At 41.6% G+C, this 21,214-nt stretch overlaps 1 protein-coding gene across 2 annotated transcripts in view; it reads left to right on the top strand.

Moving 5' to 3' along the window:
• The window catches only part of EPHA4 (EPH receptor A4), a 108,964-nt gene that overhangs the window by 71,413 nt on the left and 16,337 nt on the right, over positions 1 to 21,214 (top strand). Inside the window, exons 6-11 of one of the 2 annotated variants that reach the window (XM_074833684.1) lie at positions 8,510 to 8,634; positions 9,821 to 9,980; positions 11,049 to 11,160; positions 16,427 to 16,485; positions 18,232 to 18,345; positions 18,524 to 18,709. In XM_074833684.1, the coding sequence (XP_074689785.1) occupies positions 8,510 to 8,634; positions 9,821 to 9,980; positions 11,049 to 11,160; positions 16,427 to 16,485; positions 18,232 to 18,345; positions 18,524 to 18,709 (756 nt within the window). Of the gene's footprint in view, positions 1 to 8,509; positions 8,635 to 8,718; positions 8,824 to 9,820; positions 9,981 to 11,048; positions 11,161 to 16,426; positions 16,486 to 18,231; positions 18,346 to 18,523; positions 18,710 to 21,214 lie in introns of those variants that run through there. The other variant, XM_074833685.1, reaches the window with a different exon arrangement.

The raw sequence follows: 21,214 nt of genomic DNA, 5'->3' as shown, positions 1-21,214 counted from the left end.
CTGCTATTACCGTAGCACTTCAGAAGCCAGGATGAGACAATGTGGCCAAATCTATTCATTAAAATAGTGAATGCTGCTTTAGCAAAATGAGTCATACATTTATTTATTTATTTTGTTTAGAAGATTCTTCAGTATTTCCAAAGCATCTAAGTGGCATATAGGGCAGAGGCTTTTATTTGTCTGGATTTCAGAAAGGCTTTTAAGCATCTTTTTTTACAAAATCTAATAATCTTAATGCTGAAAGTAAGTGACAACGAAAGTTATTTAGCACATATGTGTGTATATATCATCTAGACATCCATGTTTCAAGTAAATAAAAAGTAACTGTGCGAGAACCAAGGAGAACAGCATTAGGAGATGTGTTGCCTTGGGTACCAAATCACACATTTGCCCCCTAGTGGGTTAAGCTTTATGCCAGAACTGTTGGGATAACCACATGCTCAGGTGATAAGTATAAGAAAGGACCAAGGAGCAGAAATGAGGCTTTTTGTTAATAGATATAGAGATGATGCATCAGGTGAGAGCTGTCCTTTGCAATGTGAGTCAAAGGGTTGCCCCTTTGGGATATTAATAGAGCAGGGTCAATATTTTCAGTATTGGTTTATGGATTGTTGATACGCTATTGTAAGTGGTTCAAAAGCTGCACGCAAGAACTGCTTTGCAGGACACAGATACAGTAAGTTATTTTGTTGGTCCTGTACAATTTAAGAACAGCTCTACCCCCCTTGGCTGTTGACTCATGAAGTGTCTTAATTTCTCTGGCTGTGGGCAGGAGGATGGGAAAACGTGAGGAGGAGTAGCTGGATGGTTCCTTGACTTGAGGAAGGGCTTAGAATGGGTCAGGGGTCTCATTTGGGGGAATCTGACGGGTCTTTGAGGGTAGCTTTGATTTTCTTGTGGAAGGGGCTAGAAGAGGAGTGGAAGAGTTTGTTTTGAAAAGGCAGCTCAGCAGATCCTCCTCCTGTGCAGCAATACAAAGGTGAAGGACAGGCTATTTCTGGGGAGGAATTAGCTCTGGTGGCTACCTCGGGCTTCCCGGGAGGAACAGCAGCTTGTTTGGGAGAGGTGGAGTTGCCCTGAGCGGGGGGTGGTAAGTGGGTCAGATTGCTCCGGACAACTTATTTTTGAGCAGCTGGGGAATGCCCCATTTCCAACATTGTTATCTGTTTTAATAACTAGAGGTTATGGTCTCTAATTTCTCATTCTGGGCCTCTCCCTGAGCCACTGTACCACGGGGTGCTATACATTGTGTCCCAGCATTGGTGGTTTCTGGTCCGGCGTCTGGGAAGTAAAAGGATAATTACAGTACATGCTTCCCAGAAGCGTTCAACCCAAATTTGGGTCGTGGGATCCTACCTCTAAGCGCGACGGGTCCAGGCCCTAAAGGAGGACTCTGAGACTTATGGCAATCTTTGTCCAAACTGTGTGGTCCATTTTCTCTGCTTCTCTCAATCTGATGTAATGCAGTGGAGCATCAGTGTTGGCTTCTTTAGGCTACAAAATTTATTGTTGTTTATATTGGGTCAGATTCTAACCTCAACTACAGGGAAGAGTAACTGCAATGTGACCTGCTTTGTGACCAGCGGCTCCAAACCTGCTCAGGTCAGACAGCTGCTGACTAATTCCCCATCTTAACAAATTGCTTATAGCTCTAGAGTTTCTTAGAGCAATTCACAGTGCTAAGTATGTTCACCCTTCTTGTGTTAATCATTCTAGTTTAAGCATTTAGAAATGTTTCAGTGCTGGGTTTTTTAAGTGGTTGTAATGTTCAGGCAGATTTCTATAAATTGCCTTCCAACTGAAAGACTTGTTTTCCTGTTTGTTTTAAACTGGCATTCATACATACAGGAAATACACAGTATTCTGCCATGTTTCTGTTGGCAACTATGAAGTTATCCTTGTCAGAACATGCCAACAGGATTTCTTAGCAAGCTAGCAGAAAGAAAACAAGCAGTTCTCAGACTAAACAGACTCTATGCTTGAGTTGTAATACAGATCTCTTGCTAAATGCAATGTAGATTCTATAGTCCTTTGGTTTAAGGCAATCTTTGGGATTGCAGGTTGCAGATTCAGATCTCTGGAGTTACTCCAGACCTGCATTGCATTAGCTGACATCATTATTTGGCTTTCAGAATTGGAGGGCCAGTACCTGAAAATAATGTATTGCTGTCAAGAGCTGGTCCTCAGAAATTAATAGCCAGAACGAGCTGTCTCCCATGTGTGCAAAATCTTCTTCGTCACCCCTGTCTCGTTGCAGTTCCTGATGTAAACCACAAGGAACTGTGGCCAGCCCGTTTGATCTAAATTAGAGCAGTTCTGGTATGCTGAAGTAGTCTGTGCTAAAACTGACCCAGAGCTGGATGTGCACCCAGAAAATACACAGGCTCTTTGTGGATCCTCAGCAGCTACTGCATGTCTCCAAGAACTGAATCTGGAGTAGTGTGGTAAAAATATAGCACTCTAATAATCCTCAACTACTACTATTTGTTGCTGCTAACAGCCTGGGTTTTCCGTCAAGCTTTTGATTTGATGCAAGTCAGAGCCAGCTTTTGTGGTTTGGCAAGATTTGTAGCACAGGTTCTTTTGGGAGAGGCAAAAAATGAAAAGTTTAAAATGGAGGAAATGTTTAAAACGTAATAGTGCTGTGTTAACAGTGTTTAAAATCTCACTTTCTAGCCCCTTTTTGAACACATCATTACAAACATAGCTGGTCACTAGGTTTGAGAGCTTGTCGCTTGTTTTTCTCAGAGCTCTTTGTCAGTGCCTGGGTTGCGGAGCTTGGAAAGAAAGGGAAGATCACTTGTGCCTGTCATTTTGGATGAAGGTGTCCTACAAGAGTATCCTGTGGCCAAGCTGGTGGTTTTCCTGGGCAGAGTAATTTCTAGTAACGAGGGAAAGTTTAGTTCAGAAGTATTACAGCTGATTGAAGGGATTGAGAGAAAGAGGCCAAGCTCTGCTGTCACACTGCTTCACATTATGTTGGCCAGGATTTTCAAGTGTGGGTGGATAACCTTGGGCGCTTTGCTCTAGTGGTGTAGATTTAAAGTCTTTGCTTTAAATGCTAAAGCTTGAAAATGCTGGCCTGAATCTTGGCGTGTCTCAGTTTCCAAGCTGGGAGGTGTTCCTCACCAGTCGTCATTCCTGGGGGAGGGAGAGGCAGACGGTGGGAAGACAGAGGACTCGGGAATGTCTTGGGAGGCTTCCAGTGGCTTGGTTGAGCAATCAGGCCTCTAGATCCTTGTCCAAGTCCTAACCTGGCCAAATCATCACTAATACAAATGTTTGTTCCACTTATACAGAGGGAATAATGAAAAAAAAAATATGCATGTGGTTAGTTTTTAAAGTGCACATCCAGCATGCAGACTCTTGCTGGTCCCTAGGAGAAAGGCATAGCTGTCATGCTAGCAGTGAAGAACAGGAATGCCAAACTCTAGCTCAGTTATTCGGACGTGCACAGACATCTAATCCGTTTGTGCACATAGGTTCACATGTGCAAAAGCCTTTCATGTGCTTATCCTTATGCACATACATGGTTTATGCATATGCTATGCATATGTTTGGAAATTTGGTCATGCTAAAACGCATTGTCCTTTGTTTGCAAAGCCATTTGCCAGGAGTACTCAGAGCACAGGGATGATGTTACTCAGAAAGAGGAGCATTTCTGCCTGGACAAGAGAGAGGAGTGGGTAAAAGGCCCAAGGGACCAACGGGAAGCAGAACTGAATGCCGACATTTTAGGAAAGAGCAGAACTGCTTTCTTCTTAATTTATTCCGGTACTTGTAACTAAATAGGGCTGGATACTTCTCCCTTTGCTTGATTTTAAGTCAGTGCGACAGCTAGTAGAGTAAGTTGCGCTCTTACATGAATAAAATTTCCAGAATCTGGCCCGAAGAATGTTGTTTTTAGAAATGATTAAAAATGTATTTGATTTTGTGTTGTATATTCTGGGAGGTTATTTGATAATATAGGTTACAAAATCCCATGTAAAAACCCATAATATTACAAGGTAAATATTCAAAGAGAAAACCTGAAATGTTCCAGGTTCTCTTAAATGTGTTTTGTCCCAATTAAGAGAAGATCTTTTATTGTCTTGTTTTGGTTTCTAAGAGGACTTTTCTTCAGTGTTAAGATTTTCAGAAATACTATTTTTCTTTTTTTTTTTAAGTAATTAATAATGGAGTAGGCTTTTAGTATCTACCCTGGAAGGTAAAAACCCTTAATCACAGTAACATCATTAGTGCTTTCAAGCATTTAATTTTGATTCTTGACAAAGTGCATAGCCATTGATAAGAACAAATAAGTGTTGTTGTGTACAATTGAGAGAAAAAAGAAAAGCATGAAAACCCCTAAGCTTCAAGTAATTAAATTTAAATATGTTATTTGAATTTAGCTGAGATAATGTACAAACTGTGGGTATATTTTTCAATCAGTGAAAGACCCCTTGAGTAAACATGATCCATTTAAATTCAAATCATGGGGAGTGGAAAGTAAACCCTGCTGTGGTTAAGAAGGCATCTTCACTAAAACACTGGGCATTGTGTATCTTTGATATCTGAGTACTCATGTGTTGTAGTTTTATAAAGGACTGTTTTCACTCATGGATGTCTACATGCCAGAGACTTTATTGCATCTATTTATTTCCTGTTTTTTTCCTCTCCCCCCTCTCCTAATTTGAACCAGTAATGAAACACTGACACTGCTTCTGCCATCGTTTAAAGTGCCTCAAAACTGTTACAATTCAGCACTTATTAGCCCTGGGATATGGCTTTATGGCATTTGGGTGAAGTTTTTGTAGTACATCTGTGCTCTTTCTCTCTCTGTAGGCCACAAGCTCAGAACCACAGTAATAAAACTACTAGTAGGTGTTTAATGGCAGGTTATTGAGGAAGTAGATAAAAGAAAATTGCAACATTCACATCAGTAGGGAGTGGGGTTTTTAAGGGAGAGGAACTGCTGAGCTTTGAACTAGGGAAAGTTACACTTGGTGCTTTTGTTCGAGGGGAACCCTTTTTAGACACCAGAATACCTCGTCGTTCTTCCCTGTGAAATGGGCTGTTCTGGTAGCATTGGTGCTTGGTATGTACAGGCTGAGCATGTGTGGCAGAAAAACTTGCTGTTGTAAGCAATGATGATTGAGAAACAAGTTTTTGCTTAGCGTTCCTTTCCAAATATCAGGGAGTAGGGAGGAGGAAAGTTCAAAAAGTGAAAGAAAAAGTGATTTCCCACTCTCTTCCAAAACTATTATGTGATCTTATAGCTAACATCTTAATTGTGTACATTATTATTTTTGGTCAAGCTGTCCTCCGTATGTTTTGTGTAGGAATGTGTGTATATAATGAACAGTTAGCCCATGCACGTATAAGAGAAGATTATGTCTTTTATTCTGCTCATGATCAAAGCATCATTTTACAACCTGTTACATGTTTATCTTCACATCATCCGTAAGAGGGCAATTTAGAGGCAAAAGGGAGAAGAACAAAGAATATAAATGTTTTGCAGAAGCTCACCCAGAAGGTTGTCGCTGCTGCCTGGAATGTCATGATGAGCTGGCAGTGGTGATGTCCTCTTTGTCCTGGCCTCTACTGACCAGACTCTTATGCCCTTTTGGTAATATATGTCCAAGGAGACCCAGACGTGTTGTTCTTCCAGAAACCCTGTCTTTCAACTACTCAGGTCACCTGGTGGATCCTGGAAAACATGGACACAAATAAACTGATTTGTAGGGCTATTTGCAGAAAAAAGAGAGAATTAGTAATGGAGGATTTTGTCCATGCAATGGGATAATTGTGGTACTCCCTATGGTTACTGAGCTCAGTTCCTCAAGGCCCACAGAGTTGCAGATCACCATCCTATTGCATAGACCGTTATAGGTCTGTGCTGTAGAAATGTCAAAGAGCTCCTGGACAGCCTCTTGCAATTCTGGTACTTCATCCTGTAGTTGGACTTCAGCACTCTTAGGATTTCTGTATAGCATATGGAAAGGCAGGATGCACAGTCAAAACAAAAAAGCCTTAGAAACAAATGCTCATCTGCAGAATACAGGACAAAAGAAGAGATTAAACATTAAGTATGATGAATTTACATATAAAGGACAGGAAGGAAAAAATAGGGCCATTCTTACAATTGTAATCTGTCAGAAGTAACAGAGGAATTGATGTACAAGTCCTCTTTGTGTCCTGGAGGCCAGGAACATGTTGTTTATTCCAGTGTGGTGTAGTGCCCAAGATCAGCTGTCTACTTTTGAGAGACATGAGAAAGCACTTGTTAAACTGTATAAAGCTAATAAGCGTCTTTCACAAGAAGATGCAAATAGCCATTTTACAACAGAGGAGAAATGCTTTTTCATACAGCACTTACCAGCCCAGTATTGAAGGACTCACTTAAATTCCAATATAAATGCCTGCAGAAATGAAATGGGAAACCAAGGAGGTTAAAAAGAGGATAAAGGAAAGTGAACTTTCTCTCTACAATTCTTGAGGTCAGACCAGCATAAGTGACATTCTCAGTAAAAAGAATTGCCTGTCTGCCCTGCATGAGCCACCAATTAACTAAGCAAATTTCTCTGGTTGCTTTATCAATAATGTTGCGCACGTGTGTGTTTTAGGGTAACAAATCTGATTTCTAATTTATTAGCTGAGCAGTATTCTTACTGCAAAGGGGAAGAAAAAAAAAATCTGATTCTCTGTTGAGGAACTGTGAGGTTATTAAGCAGGTTCTCAGTCATGCCACAGATATAACTTGATGGAGCACACCTGGATCCTCCCTGTTGGTTGTGTTTATAGTCTCCTCTGTCATCCAGTATTTGCCTTTGCGTGTGAGAGACAGACAAGGAAAAAGAGAGAAAGGTTCTGCAGGCATTTCTAACAGAGATGCCAAACTGTCAAATAGTAAATCGGGAAGCAGCTCCCTGATGGTTTCACATCAAGAGGAGCACCCTTTTGTGACTGTGCAGCGTCTACTGGTTATTTTCACTTCCATCAGAACTGTCTGATATGGTCAAGTAGGTTTGAGGCTTTCAACATTCAATTTTCCTTTCATTTATTGTGACTTTTATGTATTTGTCTTTCTTGGTAGTTTTCAAGGGTACATGTTTACTCTCTAACATTTTCATGGATCGTCATCCCAAAGTTGAGGGTAGAAAAAGAAACAAAAAAAGTGAGGGGGGGGGGGAAAGAGCAACATGGCTACAGCTTCAGTGGACAAAAGAAGAAATATATTCATTTTAGGAAGACCTCTAATCTCTGGTTATACAGGACAGCTTTGTTAGATAAGATTAAAAATTTCATGAATGTCCCTTTTTATCCCTGGAGACTCCACCATTTATACTAGCTATTGTCAGCATCAAAAGAGCTTGATAACAGCTGGCTAGAGATGTGACCACACAGCAACACAACAGCAAGAAAGGGGCAGCCGGGTTCATAAATCCTCAGAAAACCCGTTCCCCCAGCGCAGCCATGAATCTGCTGCTATCACAGTCAAAGGGAGGATGCATTGTCCTCCAGCCAGTCAAAAACCTGAACTTCAGCATTAGCAGGGGCTCTATTGAAAGTGTAGGGCGCACAATGAGATGTTTTCCATTATCTTCTTCATTGCAGCCCTTATTACTGCACACAGATACAGTTTAAAGGATCTTTGAGTTTAGCTTGTTGCTAGGTAGAGTTTTTCCAAAAATTGTGCAGCCCTTACTCTTGGCAGTGTAATCCTACTTTTTCTAATCATCACATTGATATAGCGCCATATGGGACAGGGTCAGATGATGCCAGTTTGGTACACAATGGACCAATCTCTAATATCTTCTGGCTGGGAAGGCGGTATCAAAGCAAGAATCTGGCCCCTGGGCGCCGAGCTTCCCCATTCTCCAGGGACTACTCACAGACTCGGGTGAAAGCAGGGCAAGTTTGGAAGCACAAATTGGCTCAGATTCTCGAAATACAAGTTTCCTGGTTTTCATGGGAGGGTCCAAATTCATATGTATTCAGCTTTATTCTGGTCTCACTTAATTCAGTAGCAATATTTTCTCAGCTTTAGAGAAAACCAGATTGGCCCTCAGGAATTTCATAGTTCCTGTAAAGCAAATAGCTAATGAAGTAACATCAGTTAATTTTAGGAGATGGAAGAAGAGAGTCACTGTGGTCCAAAAGAAGAGTACAAGTCTATGCACCGTGCCTAACAAAGGACAAAAATAAGGCAGAATCTTTTAGTACCTTAGCCTCTTATGGAGGTTTGTACCTGGGTGTCATGAACATTGCAGTGGTTGGACAACTCTATTGTTACTTCGAACTCCACCTATCTAATATTGCCCAGAATCCAAGAACAAGCTTTATTACAGAGGACTGAATGCAATTTTGTTAGAGAAAACAGGAAAAATACTTAATGCTTCTAACCTCCCCACCCGCGCAAGAAAAAAACAATTTCTGGAAGTGCTCATGTTGTGACAGCTATGATTAAAAATATATGTTCCTCATTAAAACTAAATTATTGCTTATAATTTTAATTTTCTTCTGGCAGCTCCATCGCCAATTGCTTTGATCCAGGCTAAAGAGATAACAAGGCACAGTGTTGCCTTGGCTTGGCTGGAGCCTGACAGGCCAAATGGAGTCATCCTGGAGTACGAAGTCAAATATTATGAAAAGGTACTGTTCAAAAACGGATGAGCAAGGAGTTTTGTTTGGGTTTGGGAGAGCATTTTACTTCATTCCATTACGGTTTATTTCCAGATAGGATTCCATCATTTGAAACCAAATAGATTCAGTTTAATAAAATCCAATTAAGGATTTAATGCACTTGAATGGTTGCTTGAAAGAATAAGACTCAGGCTGTTTCAGAGGTATGGTAAGAGTTTATTTTGTTATTTTTTCCTACCTAGGAACTGAGCTTTTGTAGCAAGCATATTTATAATGAGAATCAATAATGTTGGGCAGAAGTGAGACATTAGCTTTACTTCATAGACAGAAGTATAATAATGAAGTATGTAACACAGTAATAATAATAAGATCTGTTTGCCGATAGCTTCTGCTTAGAGTGATAGTGTGGGCTGGATGGCTTTTAATAGAGAATAAGGAAAGAAAATGACATTCTTCATACTTCCAAGTTAGAGGGAGATGTTATTCCTACAAATAACTTCTCAAGTATGGAACTATGAAAAGAGCTATTTTCTTTGAAGATGCTCTGCAAAAATGAACAATTACCTGCTCTTCCTTGAGTTTGCTCTCTCACACACACATGCATACTTCTAATTTTTTTTTATAATGATAATCACTTATTTGCTTCCCCAACACATACAGAAAAAGGCATCTGATTTGCCAGGAAGCTAGATTATTACATTCTCTGATGGATTTTCCAGCCAAAAATAGAAGGGTTTTTAAGATTGGACTTTATGGAAGATATTTTCTAAGTCTTTTCTTTCTTAGAATATTTTTATAATTTTTTTTCATGTGGCTTCTGGCTGGTAGGAAGAAAAAGAAAGTGGCATCATGTGTGAGTAAAATGTTGCTTGTTCATCAAGAGGATCCTATTTGAAGGCTTGGCTATTTTCCAGAGGATTTTGTTGTGTGATTTTCTTAAATAATCAGTGATATATGAGCATCATACCTACCACCTCATCATCCTTTTTTGGCTTGCTCAGAGCTCCATGCAGCATGCAGTGCTAGGGGTATTGAGCAAGGCTGACAGCAAGAGCCCTTGGGATGTATTTTGAGAATTCCATCATTGTTACTCATCTTCTTTCACCATGACAGTTTTGGCAAGGAAGTGGGGCTCCATGGTTCATGGTGCAGTGAGGCATTTTACTTGATCACCACTGTGTTCTTTTGTTGTTAGGACCAAAATGAGCGCAGCTATCGCATTGTGAAGACAGCCTCCAGGAATACTGACATCAAAGGCTTGAACCCCCTGACTTCATATGTATTTCACGTGCGGGCCAGGACAGCAGCAGGATATGGAGACTTCAGTGGACCATTTGAGTTCACAACTAATACAGGTAATGACATGTCCACTGATTTATTTTTTTTTCCTTGAGTAAGGAGTGCAAATGTAACTGTGCTGTGTGTTGGGAGTTTCCTGTTGGTTGCTTGAACTGTGGTGTGTCTGTTGTGGGAAAATGTTCTTCCATTGCCATATGACTGTTAGTGATGCTGTGAATCTGACCCGAGACATCCATTTGGATATGTTATAATATAAATTCTGGCAATGAAAACACTTCAGTGTGGCATAAGGAGACACGCACCCTATAAACACTTGGAAGTCGTTGATGCTTGAGAGATATATGTACCTATTTTGTTTACTGTAAATGTAGATATTTGCACATGTTTTTGGAATATCTGATTTGCAGGAGAATAGAACCCTGTTATTCCCTTTTGCAAGCTATTGACATAGGTGTCCTACATCAGCTCACATATTTGCACTTTTCCTTAGACAGTCATATAAAGACAGAATGTTCGAATTATGTTGTCAGTGGAGCTTTTCACTTTGCTCAAGGAACCATGCAAATTTAGGCCCCAAAATGTTTGCTTTTCGGTGACAGGAAGGCAATGTGACCAAGCCTATTCTATTTTGGACATACAGGTCTGCTTAAATCAATTTCAAGTCATGCCAGTTAGTGGCAATATCCTTCAGGATGTTAACAGCTGAAAATAATCAATCTAGCAGGAAGAGGGTAGACATTTTAAAATAACTTATTCTCTTTGTGTCAGTTGGGGAGTGATCATCTGTCCCCACTGAGAGAAAAAGGAGGAGGACAGAAGAGTGGAAAGCAATTAGATAGGCAAAAAAATAGCCATTATACCCTCTGAGCAACAATGAAGGGGAGAAGGAGAGGGAGTCCTTGTTCCCAGTGAACTGAAGTTCCCCAAATCATTATCAAACATCATGTCATCAGCTAATTAGGGTCCTGCTGGAAAACTGTGTCAAATGACTATATAATAAAGGCCTGAAAGTAGATTTGAGTGCTACTCTAGACTGCCTTCACAAGCCAGAAAGCCTCATTGAGTACTACCTAGGTTGATTTTTTGAGGGTGTCTGATACTAATGCTCCCTTTTCTGTTTCCAGTTCCTTCCCCCATCATTGGCGATGGTACCAATCCCACAGTGCTTCTTGTTTCAGTGGCTGGCAGTGTTGTTCTTGTGGTCATTCTCATTGCAGCCTTTGTCATCAGCAGGAGGTAAGAACTTAAGCTTCTCTCTCCCTCTCTCTCTTTCATGAGGGAGCTTTTTGTCTCCTCCAAACAAAACTAAATTCTTTGATTAGCATCATAAACAGTACATTTGCATTACAAGCCTTCTCCCATGTAGCTTTGATCTTCTCAACATTAGTACCAAGCAGCATGTGATGTAATGGCAATAGTTCCAGCTCTATTTGCCCTTCAAATGCAAAGCTGATTCCAATAACTGGCATTGAGAAGCAAGCCAGCTAGAGATTTGTGGTTAGTGTAATTTGAAGTTAAGTTTAATGGGTATGGGTACAGTAGATTTTCTTGGACTGACTCCTGATAGGCAGGGAATAAACAACTGCTCTGTTCTGAACTAAGCCGTCAGACTGCTATGCTTGTGATTTTTGTTAGTCTCTATGAGTCTGCATTAGTCTTTTGGGTTAGACATTCCACTGTGAGTGAATATGACTGTAAAACAGAAGCCACAGTCATTCAGTGTCATATGCAGTAATAGAGCAGACTGGATCGATGGTTATTTCATCAGAGTAGGACCATAATCTTCTACCAAGTACTTGTTCATTCTCCTAAATTCAACCCAGGCATCAGGAACAATCCTGCGAATGGGAGGACAGTGTAGCAGAAACACTGTGAGTGTTTCTGTCTTCATCTTTGTGTTCAGTCTCATTTAAAAAGATCAGCACGATTTTGCCTCAGTGTAATTCTGAGATAAAACTGGACGTATCATTACTGCATCTGAAGCCTGGGATCTGAGGGGTGCACGTTTTGTCATTCTTCTGTTGATCAGTTTAATGGCATCAGCCATAAATGTGCACAAATTCCTCTTGATTTGCTCTCTTACTTTAAATTGTCTTAAAGAGCAGTTAAGTCACTATGATTGTAATATCTGGAAAGTAGACAGGCATTGTTATAGCTTTCTGTGGGTGTTCCACTCAAAGCCTCCATGCTGGCAAGAAGAAAGAAGAGCAGAACATATGAAAATGTAATGCGGAGAGACAGGTTTATTAAAAGTCATTGCAACAGAAAATAGCATCACTGAGCTTGATGACTTAATCTCCTCTCCGCTTTTATTGATCACTTTATTATTTAAGGCAGGATTGATAGCAGGATACATTGGATTTCTAATTATGAGTCGCCACCTTGGAGAATTGAGCCTGTCGAGCTGCTTTGAGATGATTCCTTCCCCTCCTCCCCCTATAAAAAAATGTCACTTCCCAAGGCTGATAAACACTGCTTGGTGATTGGCCCTCAATGGATCACTTTTTAGAAAATGAAATGTCAACCCCTTGCCCTCATATTGATTCTCTTTAGTATCGGCCATAAAGCTGTCAAAGGAAAGGCTGCCTGGAGCCAGGTAGCTGACAGACTCGCTGATGCGGGTGCGCACTCAGCCAGGTCTTCTCACCACTCAGACTGCCTGTTCAGTTATCTCTGCCCACAAGTGGTCAGCTTGGACAAAGACAAGACAAAGATCAGGTGTGCAGCAGGGACAAAAGGCTGGTCCAAGCACTGGTGGGAATAGAGATAAAAGTATCCTGGTGTCCATGGGTTCAGAGATGTCCCATAGCTCTGCACTGGTAGGTCTCAGAGAGGCTGTGGAAGGGGAAAGACATAGCAAGATGAATGAAATACTGGGACAGTGAAGCTGCTCTGTGCATACTAATGCTTGGTGCCTTGCTAATTAATAGCCTTCCTCAATACACAGCTCTCCAGTAGCTGGAAGTAGCTCTCAATAAACAGAATCTACTTTAATATTCACTATTACTCTAACAATGTTAACCACTTTACCAATGTCATTTAGAGGTGTGGGCTTTGGGGATATTTCATGATGTTCCTACACCAGCAGACGTTAATAGCAAAATAATTATACTTTGTTCCAAAATGACTTCAGATGAGAAAAAGCTTTTCTGTCCATACAGTCCCCATGAGGAGGCTTTGTAATCTAGCCATAACCTAAAAGTCCTATTTGTACAATCAAAACTGTGCTTTGGCCTGCAGACATGGCCTCTCTGCATCTGTGAGCCAAATGTGGGAACTGGGCATATGCTGTAGGTGCCCACTTTTGAACCCTGGTTTATTACTACTAATTTAGCATTACGTTTTTTCAAGTCATTGCTTAAATCCCAAAATTCATCTTTAGAACAGAATTTGTCAAAGGACTTTGCCTTCAGGCAGCTCGAGCTGTTTGGTTCTGTCCTGCGACCACGGCATTTGTGTTAACATGAGAACTAATCTGCCTAAATGTTAGTGTAAACTTGCTGAGGTTAAGATGAACGTATCCATAGAGCAGAGGCAGCGTGAGTGTTTCTAAACCCTGCCCTGCAGGAATGCTGAGTGAAATTATAATATCTCAAATAGAGTTGTAAAGGGCTTGGGAAACTGTAAAACAGAAAGAGCCACTTTCTACAAGGTGTTGGGTGGAGTAAGATGGCCCTACAGAATCCTCTAGCCACCTGAAAGTTTTGGTCAGAAATCCTTCCAGCTGATAGAGTGATACGCATTTGCCCACCTTTTGCTGATGGTGTTGGATCAGGTGCTCCGCCAGCCTGTGCCTGAGCACTGCAGCACCCCCACCCTTCTTTTGTTTGGGGAGGAGGAGGTGGGTGAGGTGGGTGCAGCAGTGTGGCGCCGGGCCCATGCTGTTTCACCTCAGTGCGTGCTAATACCCTCTGTTGTTACCTCCTCTTCATCGCCAGCCCCCACCTGTAGATGTGCCTGTGTCTCAGATCCCCACGGTTTCTGAGAGCTTCTGTGTTGTTTTCCTGAATGCTGGCTATTTAATCACCACTGCCCAAATCCCTGTAATTATGGGGGGTTCAAATCCGCGACAAAGGCTCCGTTCTGCCACTCAGGTGAGCGTGCCCCGTGGTGCAGGGCTCCGGGGCCTGTTCTTGGGGACAATGGCAGGCGGGAGTGGCCAGCCCCCAGCCAAGCAGCAGAGGTCAACAGGTGACACAGGGACAAGTGGAAGTAGGTAGTTAGTTTGGAAGGTATTATTTAAACTTAATAAGCTACAATTATATTGCTTGAACAGTAATCCCTTTGTTTCCCTTTGCCTTTTGCACGTCTTTGGGTTTTAGTGGGGGAAGGTTATTTTTTTATCTGTTGTGAGGGTGCTTGTACTTTTAAAAATAAGATAAAGAGCATTTTTTCATACTTAAAACGCTTTCATGCAAAGCATGTTTGTGTTTCATATTTCCCATCTGTGCCTGAACATTAATGAAATGAATTTGAAGGATTCCTGCTTAAAATGCAGAATCTCCCCCCCCCACCACCTTTTTTGTCTTTCCTCTGAGAGAAGTTGTATAATACCTGAAACCATCTCTGCAATCCCCTTAGCTGACTTGGTCCCATATGGCACTGGGTGAGATTTGTGCTGCCTCTTCCTTCTTACTCAGTTCAATAACTGGGAGCAGAACATAGTCCTTTTGTTTAACTCAGCTCTGTTATACCAGTGCTGTAACTCCTCAGGCAAATAAATGGTTTAAATTGATGTTTGGATCCAGTGTGGTTTTTAATAATGCTCTTCTTGTGATTTGGAGCCATTTGTGTTTAATTGACTTTCATGAAAAAAAGAAGCTCCCAACTGTTTACGGTTGGATGTGTACCTGCTTTTTATGTCTGAACACAAGTCCTGTTGATGTTGTTGGGAGCTGTGAGGCTTGGTTCAAAGATCAGGTAGTCTTCACATGTCAAACAGGATTTTTTTTTCCTTCTGTTTCATGGTTAATTTATAGTTTTTATTATTGGCATAGTGTGTTTAACACCCAGCACTAAGAAACTGCAAAGACAAAGGCTGGGAAATGGCCTTTCAGCTGACAGCTATGGGAAGCTGCCATTCCCCGCAGGCCAGTCACAGAGTGGGAAGTGAGATACTTTTTGCTAATGGGAAGGAGGATTTTGCTGACGGGAGGGAAATGGTGAGGCTCAGGAAGATTTGCTGCAAGGGAGTCTCTCAGTCACTTGTTTTCTTCCTGTTATCTGTGAGTTTTTGACCCCTTTTAACTCACACCTTCTGATAGGTCTTTCTCTCACCCACTCCCATTTTCCTCCTTTACCTATTCACCATTTTCAGGCTTTTAAGCCAGTCTCACCCTGGTGTCCCTGGCAGGCCTGGTCATCTCCTGCCTCACTCCAGGCAGCGGGTTGCACGTTGCAGGCAGTACCAGTCTTGCCTCCTTTTCTCCAGGCTTGGTTTCTCCTTCTGCCTTTCCCTCTTCTTCACTCCAGCCTAGACTCTTAGTTAACCTGGGTCTGACACACTGGGAGACTTGGGCTTCCCTACGGACAGGCAAACTGCAGAGTAAGCAACAATAAGCCGTTCTCTTTGGCAATCTCTGTTTTTACACCTAGTTCTGAACTTTCAATGAATGTTGGGTAAAAGCCTAAATCAAATTTCTACATCTAGATACCATTAGATGCTGGGGAACTTCAAATCCCAGTACACGTTTTGCTGAGCTGACTCCTCAATATCTTCCCTAACAGACTAAACTCTTGTACTAATTTTTCTTAATGCCACTTATCCACTGAAGTTTAAAGCTGAACTAATTAAATACGTAACTGGATACGGTATCGTGTGTAGGTGTAGAAACACTAATCTATAGGATTAACATAGTATACTACATTATTGTCTTTAACTCAGAGGGTTAGCAGAGGAGCTCTGCCGTCAGGAGTTCTTTGCCCCCTTCAATTATACAGTGATTAAAAGAATAAACAAAATCCTTGGGATCTGCATTTTTGATGGTCAGGGGGTTTTTTTTGCTGACATGCTGATTTCTCTGTTAATAGACTGTTTTCAGTTTTAAATTTGCAGTTAAATAAATGTTCTGGTATTGGCATTTGCCTAATTATGTTTGACAATCAATATACCAAAACACCTCTGTTGTGGCATTTAAATCCATATATGATAGGGCTAAAAAGCAATTTGGCCCCTTTTTGCACAGAATTGCAAATACAAGTTTGAAGAAAAAGTAGCTGAAACACAGGCTTTCTTTTCTTTCTTTAAATGCTGAGATGCAAATATGGAGATCTGTGTTTCCCTTAATGCTTTGTTGATGCCAATAACATTTAGAGCAGTTTGAGGAGAGGAGTCTCCTACCCTGCTGGTAAGTATATGTTGTGTCATGGGTTGTAGGGAAGCTGCAGAGCACAGGTCGTGGCAGGTGCAAACAGCTCAAGTCTCAGCAGGTTGAGAAGACTGAGCTTGTCTCAAAGTAAGATACTTATTTTGAACTGTAATGCTCTTTTTTTGTTCTGACAGGCGCAGTAAGTACAGTAAGGCTAAGCAAGAGGCAGATGAGGAGAAACACTTGAACCAAGGTAAAAGACAGTGGTGACTGGGTTTTTTGATTTGGTTCATAAAACATGTCCCATGTTCTGATGCTTGGGAAATAAGGGATGACACTTCTTTTGAGATGAATATGTTTTTGTTTTCCTCTCTTGCAAATATCCTTCTTCAAAACTATGTACTTTAGTAACAAGGAAAATAGAATCATAGAAGGGACCTTAAAGATCACGTACTTCCAAACCCCTCCATGGGCAGGGACACCTTCCACTAGACCAGGTTGCCCAAAGCCCCGTCCAACCTGGCCTTGAACACTGCCAGGGAGGGTGCAGCCACAGCTTCTCTGGGCAACATGTGCCAGGGCCTCACCACCCTCACAGGAAAGAATTTCTTCCTTAGATCTAATCTGAATCTGCCCTCCTTTAGTTTAAAACTGTTACCCCTCATCCTACCCCTACACCCCCTGATAAAGAGTCCCTCCCCATCTTTCCTGTAGCCCCTTTAAGTACTGGAAGGCCACTAGAAGGTCTCCCCAGATCCTTCTCTTCTCCAGGCTGAACACCCCCAGCTCTCTCAGCCTGTCCTCACAGGGGAGGTGCTCCAGCCCCTGATTATCTTCGTGGCCTCCTCTGGACCCATCTGAGCAGGTCCATGTCCTTCTGATGTTGATGACCCCAGAGCTGGACACAGCACTGCAGGGGGGGTCTCACAAGAACAGAGTAGAGGGGGAGAATCCCCTCCCTCAACCTGCTGGCCACGCTTCTCTGGATGCAGCCCAGCACACAGTTGGCTTTCTGGGCTGCGAGCACACATTGCTGGCTCATAGTCAGTTTTCCATCCACTACTACTCCCAAGTCCTTCTCCACAGGGCTGCTCTCAATCCACTCCTTGCCCAGCCTGTGTCTGTGCTTGGGATTGTCCTGACCCATGTGCAGGACCTTGCACTTGGCCTTCTTGAACTTCATGAGGTTTGCACGGGCCCACCTCTCCAGCCTGTCCAGGTCCCTCTGGATGGCACATCCCTTCCCTCCAGCGTGTCAACTGCACCACACAGCTCGGTGTTGTTGGTGAACTTGCTGAGGGTGCACTCAATCCCACTGTCAATGTCACCAACAAAGATGTTAAACAGCACTGGCCCCAACACTGACCCCTGAGGAATGCCAGTATCTGGATAAAAAGTTTTGAGGAGACAAACAAGAGAAAGGTTCATCCAATTTTTCCATTGTTCCTTTCCACTGAAAGATATCTGGTTTTGGCCAGTGATATCTAGGCATGATTTCTTCCCCACAATATTCTGCTAAAGCAGGTTCTGGGTGGACTGGAGGCAATCCTGCAGGAAAGGGAATGTGAACTTTACTACCCTTTTTCCATGACTGAATCCTGCCGTTACTTCCGTCTCAGTCATCTAGGTATCAAACCCAGGACCTGAGCTCAGAACTTCTTGGCTCCCAAAAGGGAAGTGGGATGTGTTTTAGTCTCACAGGTCCTTAGACAGGCTATTGGCCTGGTAGTGGTGGTAGTGATTTGTGAAGCTCATTTATTGGCAAAAGCTTTATTCCTTACGTCAACATTGGGAAATGTTAAATGTTTACATTAAAAAAAATTGCATCAGGGCAAAAATACATTGTCCTTCCTTCCTTCATCAGTCATTCCTGGCTTACAGTACATTTTTATTGTACACTCTCTTTGCTGTTGTGTATCATTAAGGCTTCAGTCTCATATGTTCTGTGTTCAGCAGCATGTAGATCAGTGACTTCAAATACAACATTTCTGCCTTGCAGGTGTTAGAACATATGTGGATCCTTTTACATATGAGGATCCAAACCAAGCTGTGAGGGAATTTGCCAAAGAAATTGATGCCTCCTGCATAAAGATTGAAAAAGTTATTGGTGTGGGTAAGTGCCAGAACTTTTGCATTTTTTTCTGTAAATATAGTTTTAAATTTGGTTTTAGGAAACATGGGATCCTATGATTTTTACAACAGTTCCCCCAAATGAACTGATATAACAGTTTGTCAACACAAGTGTGTGCTTCGTGTTCATGACCATGGATTCTTGTGCCTTTTTCCTTAAGGGGAATTTGGTGAAGTATGCAGTGGACGTCTCAAAGTACCAGGAAAAAGAGAGATCTGTGTTGCTATCAAGACTCTGAAAGCTGGTTACACTGACAAACAAAGGAGAGACTTCCTGAGTGAGGCCAGCATCATGGGACAATTTGACCACCCCAATATCATCCACTTGGAAGGTGTAGTTACTAAATGTAAGTAGGTCATTTTCATGACAAGGTCAATTTGGAAGTCACTGAGAAATTAAGTCTGTGGTGGTGTGTACTGCTTTTTTTTTTTGCTTTTTGCCCTCTTTCCTGTGAAATGACAGATGGAACAGATCCACTGATAGCTAATAGGAGGAAATCAGTGCAGGACGAGTCATTAATCTTCTTGTCAGCTATAAATGGGTTTATGGTTTCAACTGATACTCTATCTGTAGGCAGCTTGTACAAGATTTTGTAGGGGGAATTAGTACTGCAGGGGTTGGCTTTTTTTTCCCCTTCTTGCTATGCCAAGCAGGCATCTTTCACATCTTTGCTAGACTGAGCTGATTGTTACAGGATAGGCAAAAGCAGATGGTGAGCAAAGAATTTTAAATGGTTGGGGGAAAAATACCAAAACAAAACTACAGAGTCATATGTTTAAGGTACAAAGCACAGATGTAAGGAGCAAGCCTTTGAAATGAAGTCAGCTATTTTAGTGTGAAACTTTATTATTTGTTTTCTCTGATTTACAGGTGCGATAATTTCACTCTGCAGAATTTACCTGGCTGATCTTTTTGTTTGTTTGGTTTGGGGTTTTTTTTAAGTCTGTTAGTGTTCACTGTGCCATGAACTCTGCCTTAGAAAGAGAATGACAATGCTCACTGGATGCTGTTTGTAGGCTAGAACTGAAAATACACCTGTGAGACAGATGTGCTTGGGTCTGACTTTATAAGGTGCCACTGGATGGTGTAGTTATTGTCTCTATTCTGACTGCCATAGGTAGCATGTTGGCAAAGCCTGGCGCTGATTGCTAATCCTGAAAGATCCTTTAGACGTAGGGTCTCATGCTCAGGGTAGCAAAGAAAGCAGACAGTGATCTTTGTGTGGTTCTGTTAAAGGGTGGAATTTGTGAAGTTTACCTTCTGCAGCTGATTGTGTGCATGATGAACATGAATGCAGGGTATTAATAATGTGAGGAATTAAAATTAGATATGGATGAAAAGTGAAAAACTGAAATATTACTAGAAGAACAAAGTATCTTCCGTAGAGGGTTGTCAAACCCATCAATACCACTGAAAAACCCTGTCCCTCTTGAATGTCAGTAGGAGCCGGATGCTTCTTACCCTTGCTCATTTCTGTTTCCCTCTCCTAGACTTCCTTCTCTCACAGTTGTTGAAAATGGCTCATACAGTGTGTCACTATTTGCTTTTCAAGACAAATTCCGCTAGGGGAAATAGGGGTTTGGACTAATTTTGACCATTGTTTACTGAGGTCCTCCCTCAAAAGTGAAATTAAAAGATAATACTCTGTTTAAATTTTGAAGGTCTGAGTCTCTCTCTTTTTGTTGTTGTTGTAACAAAGTGTGTGGTCAGGCCAGAGTGTTTGCTACAGTGATTTTTCTAGCACCTCTGTAAAAGAAATGCAACGGGAATCCTTGTGTTGAAATCCCACCGAGGTTGGAAAGCCCCGAGCTGTTACAGCTGTAGCAGTTATAAATGACTGTGTGCATTTGCATAATGCAGTTGTCACTGAATTAAAATGATTTGAAATTTTCACCGAGGAGGTGGTAGCCTGACCCGAGAATGTTTCATTGCCTGGCTCACAGTAAGTGATGCTTCTGCAGCAAGCCAGCTTGGTTACCTCCGAGCTGGTGTGTTTGGTAAACAGGACTGCTTAAGAAGACATTTATCTCAATTTCTCCATAGGTTTTCTGAATGCTGTGATAAATGAGTGCATTTAATAAACTGAAAATTAAAATGTGAGACAAATAGTGGTGTAGATGGGGGTTGAGAGAGGCAGCAAAAAACCATGAATACATTATTGGCTGCTAGTCAAGTACTTTAATAATTGACTCACTGATGGTAACTTCTCCTCTCTCTATCCCCCTCCCCTGCTAAAGAAGTGCCTGAGTAATGAAATTAGATGTTAATGCACTGAAAGAGTCTCCCTTTCTTCCTTTCTACGTTGACATAGTATCTTTTGATTGAGGAAGGTTAATTAAAACTCATTTAGCTGTATTTGTTCAGTGGAAGGGTTCCGGTCACAGTTGCAAAGGATAAATGAAACAGTGACATATGCAGATTTGGTTGGATTTTTTTCTCTTTCTACCAAAGAATGCTTGCAAAGGTGATTTAGAAGGAGAATGATGTTTTATCACATCCCTTTCCTTAAGGGTGCAAGTACTCAGCCAAGGTCAGTAAGCACTTCATCCGGAGCAGTTTGTTTTATGCAATACCATTGCTTCTCTGCTGCGTTCATGCAAATCAGAAAGGGTTCAGCTGCCAGACTGGCATTTCACAGGCATGCCAGTTTGCATGGGACCAAAACAGTAAGAGTTTTGGTATCAGTTGGGAAGGTAAGGAGAAGTAGGCTTGCAAAGGATAGGTTGGGATTGAAAAGGTGAAATAAGTAATGATGAGTGAAATAAGTGATGTATTGCACATAGACGGTGGTCTAAGTGAAATGATGTAAAATTTTCAGTATGGCCAGTCCTTATAGCATATTGTTTTCTAA

The sequence above is a fragment of the Strix aluco genome, chromosome 9, assembly GCF_031877795.1.
Source record: "Strix aluco isolate bStrAlu1 chromosome 9, bStrAlu1.hap1, whole genome shotgun sequence".
NCBI classification, from domain to species: domain Eukaryota; kingdom Metazoa; phylum Chordata; class Aves; order Strigiformes; family Strigidae; genus Strix; species Strix aluco.
Note: the sequence above shows the minus strand (reverse complement) of the source record. Positions and strands in the feature narration are given on the sequence as shown.